Source organism: Gossypium arboreum, chromosome 9 (genome assembly GCF_025698485.1).
Source record: "Gossypium arboreum isolate Shixiya-1 chromosome 9, ASM2569848v2, whole genome shotgun sequence".
Classification (NCBI taxonomy): Eukaryota; Viridiplantae; Streptophyta; class Magnoliopsida; order Malvales; family Malvaceae; genus Gossypium; species Gossypium arboreum.
The window spans coordinates 1,071,792-1,092,978 of NC_069078.1; the positions used below are offsets into that span (position 1 = coordinate 1,071,792).

The following is a 21,187-nucleotide window of genomic DNA, read 5'->3' on the forward strand; positions in this document are numbered from 1 at the left end:
AGCAGCAGTGTTGCCGCCTCTGAATTCCTCAGTTGGAGGTTTGACAACAACAAAACCACCATGGACTTCTGATGGAAAAAACTCTAAACTTTGCTCAGAAGACGAATCAAAAAGCTTTCTTCAATCCAAATCTTGTGAAGAGGGCATAATAAAAAATCAATGCCAAAAAGCATAAAAAAAAGAAAAAAAAAAGAAAGAAATTGAAGAAAATCAAGCCAAAACCCCCTAAAATCAAGAAGAAATAGCAAGGAACCAAGAGAACTCTCGCGTGCCAAAAGCTTGCTAATGTGCATTCTCTTAACGTAATCCGTAGCTCTGAACACCAAGAACAAGCTTTGTTTCTACTCTATTGGGAATTTCATCGAACACCTTTGGAGCTTCTGTAACACCCTTAACCCGTACCCGTCGACGAAACAGGGTTTCAGAGCATTACCAGAACATTCAGATCATTTTTCAATTCATTCATGCAAATCACTATTCATTAATCGAGATTATTCATAACATCCCTTAATTGGACCCTCAAGGTCCAAAACGAGCATTAGAATTGAATCAGGACTTAATCGGAGCCTCTAAGAATTTTTCGTGAAATTACAAAATTGTTTTCAAGGTGCAGGGCTCACACACCCGTGTGGTCTAAGGGACACGCCCTTGTTAGAAGCCATGTTCGACCCTGTGTAACTCTCTAACTTGCACACACGGCCATGCCACAGGCCCGTATGCTAGGCCGTGTGGTTAATTAATTTAATTCGAATCAGGTGCAGGTTTCACAAGGCCAAGACACACGCCTGTGTTCTAGGCCATGTGGCACAGACAACTGAGACACACACCCATATCCTTGCCTGTGTGCCCAATTCTGAGCATTTTGTTTCTCATAATTTAGGTGTAGGGAACACACGACCTAACCACATGCCCATGTTGCCAGGCCGTGTGTGTAACACCCCAAACCTGGCCCAGACGTTATGGCCGATCCGACATGCCACATCGAAGCGTTCAAAACATTTTATATTGTTGATCCAGAAAAAAAAAACTTACTTAGTGTTTTAAAAGATAATTTCATTATAGGTTAAAGTGAATGGAAGCTGTGCACCAAGTAGGAAACCGGAAAAGAGATGGTGAGTCCATCGGACTGCTTAAGTACCAAGCTCCCTTCGGATCCAATCCTAGACATGCATACCGCCATTGCCACACCTTAACGTCATGGATATTTCTAGGAAACCGATTTGATTAAGTCATTTTTAGGAAAAGTGATTAATTTTGGAAAATACTTTCATTGCGGAAGCTTTGCTTGTTGTCGTGTTATTTTGAAATCAATTGTTGTTTTTTTTTTTTTGAAAACGCGCCCTAAAGCTATCCAATTTCAACAGTTAAAATAAGTAATACCTATCTTAGTAATACATATTAAAACCATCAAAAATAATTAAGCGGCCTTATTACATTTAAAACCCAAAACTTCAAACGTAAATAAAAGGATGTCCAGTTCACGGAAGAAAATCAAACTTTCGAGCGGGTGGCACTCAATTCTCTCACACTCTAAGCCCACTATGGTTGGGGATTACTGCGTGGATGAAAATAAAAGGGTGAGTTTGGGGAAACTCGATCGTAAATTAACCCAACCATAGCCTATATCACTCAAACCACGAAATAGAATAAGTTGGCCTTAGCCTGCAATGAATTCGAATAAAGCCTATAGGCCCATAATGTAACGTAACAGATATTACATGTTTATGCAGAAACCCAACCATATCCAACCGTATACAACCCCGTACCAACCTTACACCGTATGGGGAGACAACTCGACCCACCCAACCTCTACACACCACACAAATCGTAGCGAGGCTGCCAAATATTGTGACAAAGTCACCAGATACAGATATTGTGGCAGAGCCACCAGAACAGATATATGTGGCAGAGCCACCAGATCAGATAATCGTGGCATAGCCACGTATCAGATATATGTGGCAGAGCCACCAGATCAGATAATTGTGGCATAGCCACCAGGACGCTTCCTCCATAATATAACCCATGTCCCCATGCAACAGATATATAATCATGGCATACATCATACAGAATCAGATCGTTATGCTTTTCAGTCAAAATTAACCCTAGGGGTATAACAGTAATTTTACACCTAAAGGTAGGGGTATTATAGTAATTTAGCTGCTTTTAGGGTTTTCATGCATATCCTAACTATTTATGTACTATCAGAACACTTACCGCGCATATTTACCGAATTGGGCCTGTTGGCCCATGAACCCGATCTTTGGCCCATTAAGCCCAAATTATCAAAATGTACGAAATCGCGCATACTGCAGTTTATTACTTTAGATTACCAAATATTCAAACCCAACTATCTTATGAGCATTCGCACACTCACAAATTCCCAAAGTACAGACTTTTCGGCATTTCGGCTTTTCGGCTTTTGCCAATCTAGTCTATGAGAGGGTGTCAGTTACACACCTATTTGCGACGATATGCTGACGAGATCTACACACGAACTGCCTACAATTGGATTACTAACACGTTAATCTAACTATTCAAATTCAAACTACGTATTAACCCCTTATAATATTCGGCCAACCACACCTACAGATCAGAGTAAGCTTATAAGAAATCAATAAGCAACTCATTAACAAATTTTTGTCAGTGTTTACCACATAATTATAATTTCACTGCAAGCTATCTTCCTGAGCAATAGTCACTAAATCATTTATAACTGGAGCTACGAAACTCCAAATCAAGTGTCGTTAATTTTCCCTGAAAATAGACTCATATATCTTCTATCCATAAAATTTTCAGAATTTTTGGTTTAGCCAATCAATACTAGATATTTCTCAAAGTTTCCCATGTTTCACTATTTGACTAATCTGACCACTCTTCATTACGAATCAAATTTTTAATTGTACAGAATTCAAAATATATTCTTGTTTATTTCATTTGAAACTAGACTCAATAAGCTTTAATTACATAATTTATTTAGCTTCTAATTCATCTCCCACAATTTATGGTGATTTTCCAAAGTCACGTTACTGCTGCTGTCCTAAGCAGATTTATTACCAAATCACTCTTTCACACCTAACTTGCATGCTTGTTATTTAAACATGTATATCACCAATCAATCATCACATATCTATGATTTTAATTAAGTATAATCTCCATTTCATCATTTTAAAGCACAACATGTTAGCCGATTTTTCCCCTTAGCATCTAAGGCACATGGATGCTCATTTGTTTGGCTCAACTTCACCTATCTTCCATTTTTCATCAAAAGAACATGAAACAACAACCATTTCCTTCATTTTAATTCATGACTAAATGCTCACAACACAACTAAAAACCAAAATATGCTTCAAGAGTTAAGGTAGAATCAAGAAGAACTCATGAATATCAAGATAGAAGCAAACTACCATGAACTTACCTTCAATTTTCTTCCCCAAGTGACCGAACATTCAAGAGCTTTCTCCTCTCCTTTCTCTTCTCTAACTTTCGGACAAAAATTTCATATTTCACCCCTTTTTCTTTTAATAAAGATGGACAAAAATTTGTTCTTTTCACCCCTTTTTCTTTTAATAAAATTTCATATTTCATCCATTTAATTCTTTAATACAAAAGACATGAAATGCCCATCATGGAACATTTACCTAAACCATTATCATGGAACATTTACCTAACCCATTATCATGGAATATTTACCTAATCCATTATCATGGAACATTTACCTAACCCATTATCAATTTGTACCATGAATTATGGATATCAAGTGCTCATATTGTCTACAACAACATGATGGCTGGCCACTTCATGTAAAATGGGAGGTTTGTCATGCAAATCCTCCTATTTTGCACTCCTATTTATTTGGCCACTTCAATTTAGCCTATAGCATTTTCAAACATTTTCACATAGGTTCTATTTCATAATTTCACCCCCTTTTTCTTATGGAACAAAAATTAACTAAAATTGCCGGGTTCTATCTTAAGCTTGGGCCTTCTAGAGGCCCACTAACATAATTAAACCTATGCCAACATTCATAGAATTCCCAAAAATTGGGGCGTTACAGTGTGCCACACATGGTTTAGACACACGCCCATGTGTCTGCCCGTGTGGACAAAATGAAGCCATTTCCTAGCTTCATTTCTCACCCAAAATCACCCAAATACCTGCACAATGAACACTTAACCAATTCCAACTAATTCAAGCATTCCAATTGAACAAATTCATCATTCATCAAGGCATACCATTTCATGCATACATGGTTACTAGCTCACCTTAGCTTAACTTAAACATTCACAACATTGGGTCACATGAACTTAGCATAACACATGTGGATATATATGTATATCATAATAGTTTACTAAATCATATCCCAAAATGAGCAATCACTAGCCATTCCAATGGCTAGGTTACAAAATGACACTTCAAGCCACTATTGGCCACGTTTCCCTATACATGCCATTACACCAAAATGATTTCATTAAATATACCCAAAATGCTAGGTTGATAGTGTAGCGATGCTCCAACGATCTTCCAACCTTCACGAGCTTCCGAGCATTATAAAACAGGGGAAAAATAAAAGAAGTAAGCATTACATGCTTAGTAAGTTCATATAACAGAAACTAAACTTACCAATCTTGTTTAATAAATCTAAGCATACGTAACATGTTTTCCATCTGTTTGGCTAAATTGCCTAAACACATACAATTAATCAAACATGTTTGTTACCAAAATCTTCATATCAATGAAGTAACATAGATGAACTCATCAAGCAGTGTTCTTTCAAGCCATTATCATTTTATCTCAAGATTTTCATGCCAAGTCAAGAGTTATATATCCATTGAATCATTGAAATCCCGATGAAGCCTCAAGTAGTACACTCGAGGTGTACGATTCATTAATCCGTCAATTTTTATCGAGGGTACCCCTTAGGGTACTTAACCAAGGAACATACTCACGAGCCACATGTCGAATAATAGGATTACCAGTCTAGGCTAAATCCTTTTATATATAACATATGCTCACAAGAGCTCGATTAGGGTTACCAGTCCAGGCTAAACCCTAATCATAATGTGTGCTCGAGAGGTATTATATCGGGATTACCCGTCCGGGCTAAATCCTTTACATAACAAGGTCATTGGGATTACTCATCTAAGCTAAATCCCGTCCAGAACAAATGCAGGACCTTATTAGTTTCGGGAAAGCATATACATTCATCGGAATTCAACATTCAATTAGGACTAACCTTTTTATCACCATTTCAAGCATGTATAATTTTTCATCATAACATAAAAGTAAGGCACATTAACATAAATCGCATTACACACAATACAACACATTAACATAAATCACATTACACACAATACAACATTCAATTTACATAATTTCATATCCGATTAAGTTACACGAACTTACCTCGACACTTGTTCACGTAAAAATCTACTAATCTGAAATCTTTTCCTTTCCTCGATCTAACCTCGAATTAGTGTTGTTTGGATCTATATAAATGAATTTAATCATCAATTTTCATACATTTCATACTTAGACGAACTCAATTTACGTCCTAGGTAAAATTACCATTTTGCCCCTAACTTTTCTAAAAATTTTGATTTTGTCCTTAGGCCTGGAAAATGAAACTTATGCAAATTACTCTCTATTACAAGCCTAACCAAAGCCCCATTACAAATTTTCCAGCACATGTTTACATAAAATTTTAGAATTTTTCATCAAATTTTACAAGTTTACATTTTAGTCCCTAAATCAAGTTTTTTTCAAAAATCACATTGCAAAAGTTGTTTATCTATCAATAATCTTTCATTTTCTACCATAAATCAATTTCCAGCATAATATATCCATGACCCATTTTCATACCTTGATAACTTTTCAAACTAATCCCTCAAGTAGAGAGATTAAGCTATCCAGGGTTCCAAAAATACCAAAATTACTAAAAACGGGACAAGAAAACTTACCCAATTAGGCCTTGAAAGCTTTATTTCTCTCTCCTAGGTTTTCCATGTGTTTTTAGGTTGAAGATGATGAAAATAAGATCATATAATTTCTTTTCATCTTTTAATTAATCATGTATTTTGGTATTTCCAATTTAGTCCCTTGTCTTTTTCTATATTTCCATGGATGAGTCACCATAAAAATCTACATACATTTATTAATGGTCTAATTATCATATAAGGACCTTAAGTTTTGAATTTCATAGCTATTTGATCTTTATAGCTACTAGAATTCAACTTTTTCATTTTATGCGATTTAGTCCTTTTTTGCATTTTATGCGATTTAGTCCTTCTCGTAATTAGACAGTAAATCGATAAAATTTTCGTATCAAAATTTTCACACGTCTTTTCTAACATATTACGGGCCATATGGTAAAATAAAAATAAAATATATTTTGGATCAGATTTGTGGTCCCGAAACCACTGTTCCTATTTCACTGAAAAATGGGCTATTACAACTTCTTTTTCTCAACCATGAAGTTCCATTTTTGCTTTCTAATTAATTAACATTAAATTTGTTCTATTAACAAAATAATGAATTTTTTACTGAATAATATTAACAATTATTTTCATCAAATCAACCCTAAAATTCTAATTAAATATTAAAAATTAATATCATTACCTTTAGGTATTAAAATGTATAATTTTTCCAAATACATATTGCACTAGACAAAAGAAAACATATGTACCATATTAAAAAAATGTCAAACATTGGTACCGATGATATATTATACAATTATAACATTTTTGTAATTTATTACAACTTTGTAAATTACTAACCTCTTATGAAAGTAGTAAAATTATTAAAATTATTATTTTCGAAAAAATTCTTAAAATTATTGAATTTTTCGTAGAATTACTAAATCTCTACTACAATTGTTGAACCTCTTACAAATTATTAAATCTTTTAATCATTATAATGTTTACCTAGTTTCCATAGCTTTTAAATTATTGAACTCTTTTACAAAATTGTCTAGTTTCTTAGAAAATTCTTGAATTTCTTAAAAAATATTGAATATCGACAACTCTAACTATAGAGTTATTTTCAACACTTTTTCATATTTAATCTATGCAAATTCCAAGTAATTAACAACACTTTTTATAGTCTTTATTTATAATTATTGTTATATTAAATTCTATTATGGAAATGTGTAAATTTAATTCATTTTATGCTAAATTCAGTATTTTTTTATAGTTTTGAAGATTTAATATGAAATTTACAGCTTTTTAGGATATCTCATTCTAGTTTCCGTGGGTTTCAAAAAGACAATTCAACCTAGTAGAACGTAGCTTAGCAGATGCAGAGGCCCAACAAGTCCACACGAAGAACCCAAACCATCCCTCCCGTGTACAAAACTAGCCAAGACTTGGTCTCCACCTAACTCCTCTTTGAATCGAGCAACTTTCTCCTTAAATGAAAGAAGTTGTCCACCACTCTTCCACATTTCAAAAAGGCGCCACCTACAAAGAAGAAAAACAAGGGTCAGTTGCAGCTAAAGATAGTAAATAAGGATGTGTACTTAGTAAATAGATCCCTCAATCATCCTTCAAGGGCATCACTTGATCATCCCTCATTCATTCAAGAATCTCACTTATCTCATTTTTCATTTTTGCATTCTCCCTACATTTGAGAAAAAGTTGAGTGAGCAATTCTAAAGTGCCAAAGCTCTCAAGGTTGGCCACCTGAGGAGTAATTTGCATCGGGGTAAAAGAGAAGAAAAGAGGAAACACCCAGGATCAGTGTCACGGATAACCACCAAATTCTAATTAGAGTTTTTTCTTTCCTTTAACCTTTATTTTTGTTCTAAGTTGAAAAACATGATTTCAATTTATTCTATTGCTTTTGATTTAATAATGATGATATAGCTTTTTTATGCTAGAATGATTGCATATTCTTGATTTATTTTGTTCATAACACGTTTTCAATGTTCTGTGTCTCAATTGATTATTCATCCAAATAAAAGCATAAACATGTTGCTCATGCATAATAAATTTTTGGCTACATCTAAACTAGTTATTCAATCAGAGCCAGATGATAATTATAGGACACAATATTTGGATGCTAAATGTTTGATCTTTTAATGAGAAATTATGTCAAATTAATAATAATATCGAAAGGTATTTATTACCTTGCATAACTTTAGGATTATCGTGATTAAATTATTTCAATATATACATATCATTGTGACTTCACATAATTTCTAAGGAATGGAGCTTTATAATATAATCTTTAGTTAAATATGACATAAACATATGCATGTTGACTAATAGATAAACATCGGACTTCGATAGAAGCTTATGACTAAAGATTATAAGTTAATAAACAGTTGAGTTGCCAATGATTTTCCCGAAACATTTATTAAATATTGTTGCGAATAAATTAAGTTGAGGAGTGTAATTATTCTAGTTCATTCATGTCATAGTTGTTAAACCTTGAGATTTGCTACTCCATTTTACATTTTGCATTTTTATTTGCATTTTTAGTTATTTATTTAGTTAGTTGGTTAATTCTTACATCACATTTTATTTATTTTTCATCACCAACTTGCCAAATGAAATTTCACAATATTTGCCTATACAGTCCCTGTGGAGATGTTACTCTTACTCACTACTGTATTACTTGTTGACGACTGTGTACACTTGTACATATGTAACACTTCAAAACCCGGCATAGAAGTTTTGACCAGACCTCGGACGTTACATTGATCACCAAAGTGATCTAAAAGCAATTTTATAAAAAGAATTGTTAAAATCTCATTTCGAACATAATTTGCTAAATTTGAACTAAACTGTTTAACATTTTAGGATTCAAAATAGTAATTTTAAGTTACGTTAAAAACATTCAGAAATATAAATCCACAGTTTCTATTTTTTTTTTTTCCAAATAACACTTTATGAGAGTCCAAAATAAAATTTATGCCACAGTTCATATAAAACATTTACAGTCCAAAACAGTTTAATAAATTGAGAATTTAAGAAAAAAATTATTAGCTTGATTCAAAACGTATCACTCCGAGACCTCCGATATGCCAAGTCCAACTTCAGAACACGAGACTACTTGAAAGGGTGAAAACTAAAGGGGTCAGCTACGCGAGCTCAATGTGAATCCAAAACGTATACAAACGAAAAAAGACGAGGTTTCAAACAGTTATCCTAGACAATAACCACAATTAATGTACAAGAACCTTGAAGCGGTAATCAGAGGTACGACACATCAAATAAGTATAAACACTCACATAAAATTTTAACAAAATCTTAATCAAACATATATGCTCAAATGTAAACCGAATGCAACAATTCAAAACCCACCAAACCATCTGAACACCACTTCGACCACCCTGCACAACACATATGAGCTATAACAAACCCATCCACCCTGCACTCTACAAATGGTGGAACTAAGCCACTCTGATCATAATATGTAGTTGAGCTGACATATGTTTCTTGCGGACGTACCGCTATATAGAAGTATTGCAGATAAACTGCCCAAATAGACTCCCTTCTCTTCACAACCAAAAATCCCATAATTTTCATGCAAATGCAAAATGCACACTATTTGCAGACAACATAAAAAAACAAATTACGGAAATAGAAATACATTTATTAAATTGCATAGGCTCAGTATCAGATTAACTCAGATTCTATCATTAAATAGTGTCTCAATCTCATAAATCACATCACATTAATGCTTAAACAAGCCAAACAATTAATGCTATAGTTACGGATTCTCACACGATTCTAAGCAGAAATAGAGTCCCTAACACAAATACAGAGGCCTCTAGAACGTCGGGCAACCCAAGAATTGAAACGGGTCAAAATATGACACAGAACAAAAACCTGCGAAACAGGGACACACAACTATGTACCCCGGCTGTGTCGAGGTCTACACGCTCGTGTGGTGGCCTACACACCTGTGTGATTGAGTTACATAGCCATGTGAGCAACCCGTGTAACTCACTGTCCAAAATTGCAAAAATAAGGTGCAGAGTAGACATGGCCGTGTATCAAAAACACACACCCGTGTGTAATTTGACAAAATCCGCAAATCATAGCCACACGACCGCGTGGCACAAAAAATCACCCAAAACCCTAACTTCTCAATTGCACACAGCCGTGTGGACTGCCCATGTGCGGTACACACCCGTGTAGCCACCCGTGTAATCATGAAACCACCTAGAAACAGACCCAAAAATCATGAATTTTAACATCAAAACAATCCCAACCCTTAGTAACTCAGAACTACATCAGAATTTACAAAATAACATGCAACTCAATACTAAAATTGAGCAGTTTCAGAACACACACCTAAATTCGCGATTTAAAATGTCCAAAATGATCAAAACGTTACCACCCACCTAACTAAAATCTCAATTCCATAAACATACCGATTTATAAGAATTCGGGTAATGAAATTGAAAGCAACAACAAAGATAAATAAGTTAATAAACCCAAAGGATGACACTTACCTTATACAACACTCAAAGGTTCAAAGATCAACTTTGAAAAGCAGTAACTAGCAACCTCAATTTTGAAACCCAAAAGAAAAATTACAGAATCATAAGGGGAAGAAGAAAGAAAATCAGAATCTAATTTTTTTCTTTTTTGAAAGAGGGAGAAAAACTGACATGAAAGAGAGAAAGTGGAAAACGTGAGAACTTTTGGGTTTTGAAATAAAATAAAATAAAATAAAGTAAAATAAAAAATAAATAAGTATTTTAAAACTTAAAAAAATTTAAAATCAAAATAAAAAATAAAAATAATTCCTCAAAACACACATGAGGATTCAAACCCAGAACCCAGATGTAAACTAACACACATCCAACCACCAAACCAATAGACTCATTCTGACATTAAAACGCGAAAACGGATGGAATTGTTCAACCTATTCACTGACCCTAACCACAAACTTCAAAACTTCTAACCCCAAATTTTAGGGTGTTACAACATAATTATATTTTGCAATAAGTTTTTGGCTATTTTAGTAATTATTTGGGAAATTGAAATTTTACAATCTGGTTTATAATTCATTTTTTTTTATTTCTAGTAATTTTTGCTATTTTCAATTGATATTGTATCCTCTACGACAAAATCAAAACCAAAGAGCTTTTTACAACATTCATAATTCGGACATTGTTGATGATGATAGATATCATCCTATTTGGCAATATGCCGTGCCCAAAATTGAGGCTCCTCAATTTGAAAAGTTGGTTATGTTCCAAATGTTGCAAATGATAGACTAATTTAGTGGAATTCCTACCGAAGATCCACATCTGCACCTCCACTTATTCATAGAAGTAATTGATTCATTCAAGTTAGCCGGAGTGGTTGAAAACGCTTTGAAATTGAAGTTATTCTCATACTTGCTGAGAGATAGAGCCTGAGCATGGTTGAATTATTTACCATCTTATTTAGTATCAACATGGCTGAATGATTCTTGAAGAAGTATTTTCCACCCAGTAAAAATGCCAAGCTCAGAAGTGAAATTGCCATATTTTAGCAATTTGATAAAGAATCTTTCTGTAATGCATGAAAGAGATTCAAGGTGCTATTGTAGAAATGTCCTCATCATGGCATTCCTTACTGTATTCAGTTGGATACATTTTATAATGGTCTCAATGTACATACAAGATTGGTTGTTGACGCTTCAACCAATAGAGTTCTTCTTTCAAAATTGTTCAACGAAGCTTATGAGATCCTTGAAACAACTATCAGTGATCGACTAATCGAGTAGCCACAGAAGAAGAGTGGTCATAGTTTACGAAGTTGATACACTTACGTCTTTGGCAGCCCAGGTATCTTTTTTGAATTCCAAGCTTAAGAACTTTACTACTAATGGTTTAATGTTAACCTGTCAGGTCAGCAGCCAAGCTAGTTTGAAAACATCTCTTGTATTTGTTGCAGAGATGGTCATATGCTTGAAAATTACCCATCAAACCCAGAATCCACCAACTACATTGGTAACCAAAATCAAAATAAAAGTGGGCTAGAACCGGAATAAAATTATTACAATTTTTCACGGAAAAATCATTCAAATTTCTCATAGAGCAACTAAGAGGTCGTTCTAGCAGCTCATATATGCAAAACTAACCAAACTAACCGTAAGGGCGTCATCAACAAGTTTAAGAGCCTCCACCCATTGAACCTTTGAACAACCTTGAAGATTTGCTGAAGGCATACATGATAAAGAGTAATGACATGATTAAAAAGCCAAGCAGCAATGTTGAAGAACTTGGAGAACCACATGGGATAGTTAAGCAACGAGCTCAACAGCAGAGTAATGTTTAGAATATTTTTTTTATCAAAATGGTGGAGTAGAGAAGTAGAGCTAGTGATAGAGAAAGTTGTTGTGTGTTGGTTGTTGCTGCTCCTAATGATAAGAGTTAATGTTTACTTTGATTTATTCATAATTTATTTTGAATATTTTAGTTTCTTTTGTTGGAATCTTGCAATGATGAACTATTCTAATAGATGGTTGTTTCTACTTTGGTTGTACAAACTCTTATCTTTCTTCTTACTTAGATATAATTCTAGTATTTGATTGTTGATGCACATATTTAAAAGGTATTGATGGATTATTTAGTTGTTTATGTTTTAAGTTTAGTTCGATGGATTAAGGGGATTGTACTAAGGGGGAGAATGCATACCTTGTTGCTTTTGTATTTCTTCCTCATTGTTTGGTTTTGTTCAAAATATTGCCAATGGGAAAAAATTTTAGGCAAGTTTTTTTCTTTTTTGAAGTTTTTGCATAGTGCCAATGTTAGTTGTAATACCCCTAACCCTTATCCGTCGCCGAAACAAGGTTACAGAGCATTACCAGACTTTTCAGATTAAATACAAACATTTCATATCATTTAACATACATATCAGAAACTAATCATAAATCATTCATATTTTCCCTTGTATGAGCCCTCGAGTCCGTAAACACACATTAGAAACAAATCAAGACTAAACCGGACACTCAGAGAATTTTTCACGAAACATCAAAGTTTTCCTAGGTGCAGAGGACACACGCCTGTGTGGCCAAGCCGTTTGGCTCACACGGTCAAGAGACACCCCCATGTTTCGGGCCGTGTGGGCATTCAAAATAGAGGCACACAGTTGTGTCCCAACCCATGTCCGTGCCTGTGTAACTTCCAGACTTGGGTCACACGGCCAAGCCACTCGCCTGTGTGCTAGGCCGTGTGAAAATGTCTGGGCATTCTGTTTCTCAATTTTTAAAGATGCAAGGGACACATGGCAAGACTACACACCTATATGCTAGGTCGTGTATCACACACAGCTGAGACACATGCCCATGACTCTGCCTGTATGGGCGAAAATAGGCCATTTTAAGGCCACATTTCTCACCCATTTTGGTATCAACCTAAATACAACATTTTAACTCATCAATGAACCACAAACAAATAAATCATAGCAAACCAAAATCATGTTTTAAGCATAGTGTATAATCACATATACCAAAATACAAAAACTTACCTATTTAATCCATTTAACAATTCTACCTAAGTTCACCATAATTGAAATATACACAAACACATATATCATTCACACCAACATCATCAATTTGTCTCGTTTCCAACCCAGCATACATATATATATATATAAGAAAAATTATAATTATTGTCATTTACACAAGACAAACTTTGATTAAATCCACACAAACCCTATACATGCCATATAAACTATGTAAAATATTTCAAAAACAACTGGAATAGGCTGGATAGTGTGACTTGATGTGCTGACCCGATCTCCCGACCCTACGAAAATTTACAAAGATATTAAACCACACAAGAAAGCTTAATGAAGCTTAATAAGTTTGATGGGTTAAACATAAATCTTATCGAATCTACAATAACACATCAATTCAATAAAATCATTCAATGTAAACTCCCTGAAAATCACAACTTTAATTGATGATTACACTTAGTTTAGATCAATACCAATAACAACCAATATGTCTTTCAATTTCAATTACATATTCACTTACCAAATCTTCCCAAATTGGAGAATGGCTTACGGATAAGAGTAAATCATTTTCAGAAGACCGAAGGCTGAACAGAAGCTCATGAGAGCTAAATAGAAACCAATAAGGGTTGAATAGAAGCTCGTAAGAGCTGAACGAAACCCATAAGGGTTAAACAGAAGCTCAAAAGAGCTGAAGGGAAACTCATATTAGTTAAAAAGAAGCTCGTGAGAGCTAAACAGAAAGTAAACACAAAGGTTTGCAACAAATACTGAACCTCAGTTTACTTGGTAATTTTTCCATCAAATTCCTTCAATGCCATCAATTCATCAATTGCTGAATGTACTCATATCCCGCGTTCCATTTAGTCCGAATATTCAATTTAATTTTATAACTTTAACAATATTTCGTTTTCAACAATAGAATAAATACATAATATCATTCATAAAATCAATATAAATATTTAAGTTTAACTGTACGAACTTACTTGGGTTAAATTGTAAGATTTGTAGAAGTTCGGGGACTATTCTGGTAATTTTCCTTTTCAACGAGTATCTACGGGTTCTTGAACTAAAATATAAAATTACACATTCATTAGCATATATTTCAGTCCTTATTCACTTCACAATTACTACCCCTTAAATTTTTTTGAATTTACACAATTACCCCAACTTTACAACTTTCACAATTTAGTCCCTTAACTAGTTAGTCTATCAAATGAATTAATTTTTCTCAATTGATAATTTATATAAATATTTTAGGCTATCATACAGCCCTTCATAAATAGAAATTTAATACCAAACCCTAATATTTAACCTTTTCACAATTTGATCCTAAAATCAATATCTAACAAAATTACTATGTAAAATCATCATACAACAAAATTTAAAGCTCTAAATCCATGTTATTTCATTGAAAATATCCAATATTCATCAATGATAACTTTCAAAATTTCCAATAAAATAAAAAACTAAGGTAATAGTTAGTTAGACCTAATTGTAAAAGTCTTAAAAACATAAAAATTACAAGAAAGAGGCAGGAATTGAACTCATTTGAAGCAAAATATGGAAACCAGCTCAAAGAGCTCTCCTATGGTGTTTTTGATAGAAAAATTGAAGGTGAAATGTCTAGAAATCTTTTAACATCCAATTTTTTATTATTAAATTTCACTTTATTTACAATTTTGCCCTTAATCACATTATTTTATCATTTTTTTTTCTTTCTTATGCCGCCTCAACTATCCATTCATGTCTACTTACATTTTAAGTCCTCCTTTGTTTTCCAATTAAGCTATTTAATAACTATTTCTTATAATTCACAAGTTTTGCAATTTTTTCAATTTAGTCCTTTTTAATTAATTAACTATCAAAACGTTAAAAATTCCTAACGAAACTTTAATACTACCTTAATGACACTCCATAAATATTTATAAAAATATTTACAACTCAGTTTACAGAAACAAGGTCTCGATACCTCATTTTCTAAAACCACTTGACCTAAGATTTTGTTACCTGAGCCTAATAATTCATTGTAAACTTAAATTGCCAATTTAAAAATCTTTCTAAAACCACATTTAACTCGTAAATACTAAATGATAAAATTTATGAGCTTACTCATCGAATTTGGTGGTCTCGAATTACTGTTTCTGACACATCTGAAAATTATGTTGTTACAACTCTCCCCCCTTTAGGAAATTCCGTCAACGAATTTTGTTACTTGAGAATAGATTCGGTTATTGTAATCTCATTGATTCTTCAACTTCCCAGTTAGCTTCCTCTGAACCATGTCGATGCCACAAAACTTTTACCAATGGTCCTCGTTTATTTCGCAATTCTTCAACCTTTCGAGTTACAATTCTCACTGGTTCTTCCAAATATGTCATGTGTGGCTGTAGCTCAATCTCACTATGAGGAATCACGTGTGAAGGATCAGATCTGTACCATCTCAGCATTGATACATGGAACACATTATGAATTTTCTCAAGTTCAGGAGGCAAAGCTAATCTGTAAGCTACAAGGTCGATTCTTTCGACAATTTCATACGATCCAATAAATCTTAGACTCAGCTTCCCTTTCCTACCGAACCGTAACACTTTCTTCCATAAAGAGACTTTTAAGAATACCTGATCACCAACAGCAAATTTTATATCTCTTCTTTTCAAATCTGCATACGACTTCTAACTATCAGAAGTAGCTTTCAAACTGTCCCGGATAATCCGAACTTTATCTTTAGTTTCTCGAATCAAGTCAACTTCTACTAGTTTCGATTCACTCAATTCAGACCAATACAATGGCGTCTTACATTTCCTCACAAAAAGAGCTTCAAACAGTGCCATATTTATACTGGATTGGTAGCTATTATTATATGCAAATTCAGCTAACAGTAAATACCTTTCCCAGCTACCTGTAAACTCGAGTATACAACATCTCAACATATCTTCCAGAATCTGAATCCCTTATTCTGATTGCCCATCAATCTGATGATGAAATGTTGTACTAAAATTAAGTTTAGTGCCTAGAGCTTCTTGCAGTTTACTCCAAAATCTCAATGTAAATCTTAGATCTCGATCTGAAATAATGGCTGTTGGAACCCCATGTAACCTCACAACTTCAGATATATATAATTCCACTAATTTCTCAAGCGAAAAGTCTATTCTGACTGGAATAAAATGTGTCATAAAATGTGTCGATTTAGTCAATCTATCAATAATCACCCAGATCAAATCTTTCTTTCTTGGAGTTATAGGCAAACCGAATGCAAAATACATTGTGACATGCTCCCACTTCCATTCAGGAATCTGACAAGTTGTAGTAAACCTGTTGGTACTTGATGTTCTACTTTCAGCTGCTGACAAATCAAACATTTTGCTACAAATTCCTAGATTTCCCATTTCATACCTGGCTACCAATACATCCGTTTTAAATCACAATACATCTTCGTACTACCCGGATGAATGGAGTACGTGCTACTATGAGCTTCAGAAAGAATAACATTTTTCAAATCCAAATTATTCGGAACAAAAATTCTATTGCGATAATGAAACATACCACTATCATCAATGCTATACTCTGGACCCAAATTGTCCTGAACCATTTGTCGTTTTAACACCAATTTTAGATTATCATCTTGCAATTCCCAAATTTGTTGAAGAAACAAAGGTTTCCTTCTCAACTCTGCTAATATAGAACCATCTTTGTTAAGAGTTAAATGAGCGTTCAACGCTCGAACTGTAAACAATGATGACTTTTGACTAAGTGCATCCGCAACCACATTAGCCTTTCCCGGATGGTAGTCAATAACTAGATCATAATCTTTTAGTAATTCCAACCATTGTCTCTGTCTCAAATTTAATTCCTTCTGAGTCATCAAATATTTTAAACTTTTGTGATCTGTAAACACCTAACATTTCTCACCGTATAAATAATATCTCCAAATCTTCAAAGCGAATACGATTGCAGCCAACTCAAGATCATGTGTAGGATAATTCTTCTCGTGCAGTTTTAATTGTCGATAAGCATAGGTTACTACCTTTCCTGACTACATCAGTACACAACCCAAACCATTAAGAGACATATCATTATAGACAACATACGGTACGCCAGATTCTGGCTGAGTCAAAACTGGAACTTCCGTCAACATCTTCTTCAACTGATCAAAACTCTGCTGACACTCATTGGACCAAAAAAATTCAACATTTTCTGTAATAATCGGGTCAACGGCGAAGTAATCATTGAAAACTTTTTGACAAAACTTTGGTTGTAACTTGCTAGACCTAGAAAACTTCACACTTTTGAAACATTTTTCGAATTTTTCGAATTTACCACATCAGATACTTTGCTCAGGTCAACTCAAATCCCATCAACTGATACAATGTGACCCAAAAATCCAACCTCATAAAGCCAGAATTCGCATTTGCTAAACTTTACATACAATTGCTTCTCTCTCAAAGTCTGTATTACAATCCTTAAATGCTGTGCATGTTCGGATTATGTCTTGGAATAGATTAGTATATCATCGATAAACACAACCACAAATCTATCCAAATGAGGTTGAAAAATCTGATTCATTAAATCCATGAAAGCAACAAGAGTATTCGTCAAACCAAATGGTATTACTAAAAACTCATAATGACCGTATCGAGTTCTGAAAACAGTCTTTAGCACATCACACTCTTTAACCTTCAACTGATAATACTCGGATCTAAGGTTTATCTTCGAAACACTACAGCACCTCTTAGTTGATCAAACAAATCATTGATATGCGGAAAAGGATATTTATTTTTAATTGTAACCTTGTTCAACTGTCTGTAGTCTATGCATAATCTTAAAGAACCATCCTTCTCTTTCACAAATAGAACAAGTGCACCTCAGGGAGACATGCTCGGTCTGAGAAAACGCCGGTCTAATAACTCTTACAACTGTGCCTTTAATTCCTTTAGTTTAGCTGGTGTCTTACAGTATGTCATTACTGATATCAGAGCAGTTCTAGGAATCACATCAATTACAAACTCAACTTCACGATCAGGTGGTAAACCTGGCAATTCCTCAAGAAATACATCAGCAAACTCACTAAATATGGGTAACTGATCTAGTTTTGGTTCTAAATCCCAGGTATCAAGAATGTAAGCTAGAAATGCATCATTACCTTTTCGCATCAGTCTTTGAGCAGAAAAAGCTGAAATGATTCTAACAATATCTTTCGGATTCTCAGACTCAACTAAAATCATCTCTCTAGTCTGACATTTCAAATCAATCTGGTTCTGTTTGGAATTTACCACAGCTCATGCAAAGATAACCAATCCATTCCCAGAATAACATCAAATTCCTAGAAGGGTAGTAACATCAAATCAGCAGGGAATTCACAGCCTTTCACTTTCAGTGGAAAATTACGACACACTAAATTAACTATCACACTTTGACCTAGTGGATTTGTAACTTGAATATCATAATCAGTAGATTTAACAGGAAATTTATTTTCTACTACTAATGTAGTACAAATATAAGAATGAATGGCCTCAGGGTCAATCAATACATACATAGTAACATCAAAGAGATAAAATGTACCAACAATCACATCTGGAACCCTAGCTTCTTCCCTTGGTCAAATGGCATAGTATGTGCAGGCGCTTTAACCTCTGACCGAGCAGCAGTATCTTTCATTCTTGAACGAGTAGTCCTAATGGCACTATTTTTGCCTAAACACCTACTTCTCTGAGAAGTAACTAATTGTTTTTCTTTCTGCTCTTCATCTTTTTTTTTTTTGTAATTGAGGACAATTTCGGATAAAATGATCAGTTACTCTACATTTCTAACAAGCCCCCAATTTACTTCTACACTCACCAGGGTGGTATTTCCCACATTATCTGCATTTGGGCTCAGGAGTATTTTGCATACTACCCATACTAACAGCAGGTCTAGTAGTTCCTTTGAAATCTCGTTGAATCTTCTTGGTTTTATTCGAACATCCTAGCATTGAGGTGGCTCGACTGAAATCATCTTTAGACTTTTTCGCAGGTAATACCGAAAAAGCTTTAGAGAAACCTCTTTCGTAAGGTTCTCAATTCCGCCTATCTCATTGCACTATTCTGTTATACACCTCTTTTATCTTCTGTGCACGATCTGACAAAACAATAAATTCTCGTATTTCAGTGCCTCCAATCATCATTCGAATTTCATCATTCAACCTTTTTTCAAACTAGATGCACATTTTTTCTTCCATTAGCACAATTTCCCAGGCATATTTATTGAGGTATACAAATTCCTTTTCATACTCAGCTACTAATCTGTTCCCTTGGCGCAACTCAAGAATTCCCTCTTTTTCTTATCTAGATACCTTTTTTTTGACATATTTATTTTTAAATTCACTCTAGAAGAATTCCTAATAAATTTTATCCTTTGGCACAACCGTTACTATTGTTGACCATCAGTTATATGCTTCCTCTTTTAGTAATGAAACAGCACATATCAAATAATCATCGTGGAAAAAAGTCATTTCTTTAAAAACTTTATTGTACTTTGAAGCCAATATTTAGTTTTGACTGGATCATCTTCTGCCCTACCCAAAATTCTTTAGCTCCATACATTCTGAGTTTCTCAACCGACGTACATTTATCAGATTCAATCACTGGAGGAGGTGGAGGTACAACTGATGGCGCTACAAGCAGTACAGTAGGGGAAGGAGGTTCTTGAGTCGGATTTCTTCCCTGTATGAATTCACTAAACCATTGGTTCATATACCCAAAGAACATGTTTTTAAGTTCTTATTCTTGAGCCGGAGGAATTGGGACATTACTATCGTCACATGTTCAGAAGTTGGTGCTCTATTGTTGACCTCATCTTGGTCAACATGTTCAAATCCATTTGACATCTTTATAATCTATAAGAAAACAACATCCATTTCACATCTTTACAATCTATAAGAAAACAAAGGTTAGATCAGATCATACACATCACACAATCACAGATTTATATGGCATGTATTTCTAGACACTTTACACACTACGTTCATTCTAAGAATCGGCTAAACCGAAGCTCTGATACTATTAAATGTAACACCCTTAACCCTTATCCGTCGCCGAAATAGGGTTAAAAAGCATTACCGAACTTTTTAGATTAAATATAGACATTTCATATCATTTAACATACATATCAAAAACTAATCATAAATCATTCATATTATCCTTGTATGAGGCCTCGAGGCCTAAAACAGACATCAGAAATAAATCGGGACTAAATAAAAAACTCAGAGAATTTTTCACAAAACTTCAAAATTTTTCCTAAGTGTAGGGGACACATGCCCATGTGGTCAGGCCGTATGGCTCACATGGTCAAGAGACACGCCCGTGTTTCGGGCCGTATGGGCATTCAAAATAGAGGCACACGGCCATGTCCCAGCCCATGTCCATGCCCGTGCAACTCCCTGACTTGGGTCACATGGCCAACCCAAACGCCCATGTGCTAGGCCGTGTGAGCATACTGACTTGTAAAATTAAGGTGCAAGGGTCACAGGGCCAAGCCACATGCCCGTGTGCTAGGCCGTGTGAGCATACTGACTTGTAAAATTAAGGTGCATGGGTCACGCGGCCAAGTCACATGCTCGTGTGCTAGGCCGTGTGAAAATATTTGGGCATTTTGTTTCTCAATTTTTAAGGATGCAGGGGACACACGGTCATACTATACGCCTATGTGCTAGGCCGTGTGTTATACACGACTGAGACACACGCCCATGTCTC

At 34.5% G+C, this 21,187-nt stretch overlaps 1 protein-coding gene and 1 non-coding gene across 2 annotated transcripts; both read right to left on the reverse strand.

Annotated features, from left to right (window-relative positions):
- Window positions 1–11,460: 11,460 nt before the first annotated feature.
- LOC128281350 (small nucleolar RNA R71) lies at window positions 11,461–11,567 on the reverse strand. Its single transcript, XR_008271558.1, has one exon. It is a non-coding gene; the product is annotated as a small nucleolar RNA R71 (small nucleolar RNA).
- Window positions 11,568–15,688: 4,121 nt separating this feature from the next.
- LOC108455691 (uncharacterized) lies at window positions 15,689–20,322 on the reverse strand. Its single transcript, XM_017754224.1, has 7 exons — window positions 20,248–20,322; window positions 20,015–20,158; window positions 18,372–18,715; window positions 17,506–17,728; window positions 17,004–17,232; window positions 16,708–16,857; window positions 15,689–16,119 (listed from the first exon to the last, which is right to left on the reverse strand). The coding sequence occupies exons 1-7, from the start codon at window positions 20,320–20,322 to the stop codon at window positions 15,689–15,691; spliced, it is 1,596 nt and encodes a 531-aa protein (XP_017609713.1).
- Between the last annotated feature and the right edge of the window lie 865 nt (window positions 20,323–21,187).

Bases quoted from the DNA above. Each gene is read 5' to 3' on its own strand.
- LOC108455691 (XM_017754224.1), bottom strand. From the start codon at position 20,322: ATGTCAAATGGATTTGAACATGTTGACCAAGATGAGGTCAACAATAGA. The intron at 17,729-18,371 runs GTAAGAGTTATT...GAAGTTTTCTAG, and splicing joins AAGGAATTAAAGGCACAGTT to GTCTAGCAAGTTACAACCAA. The intron at 16,120-16,707 runs GTTTGCCTATAA...AGTCGTATGCAG, and splicing joins CACAATGTATTTTGCATTCG to ATTTGAAAAGAAGAGATATA.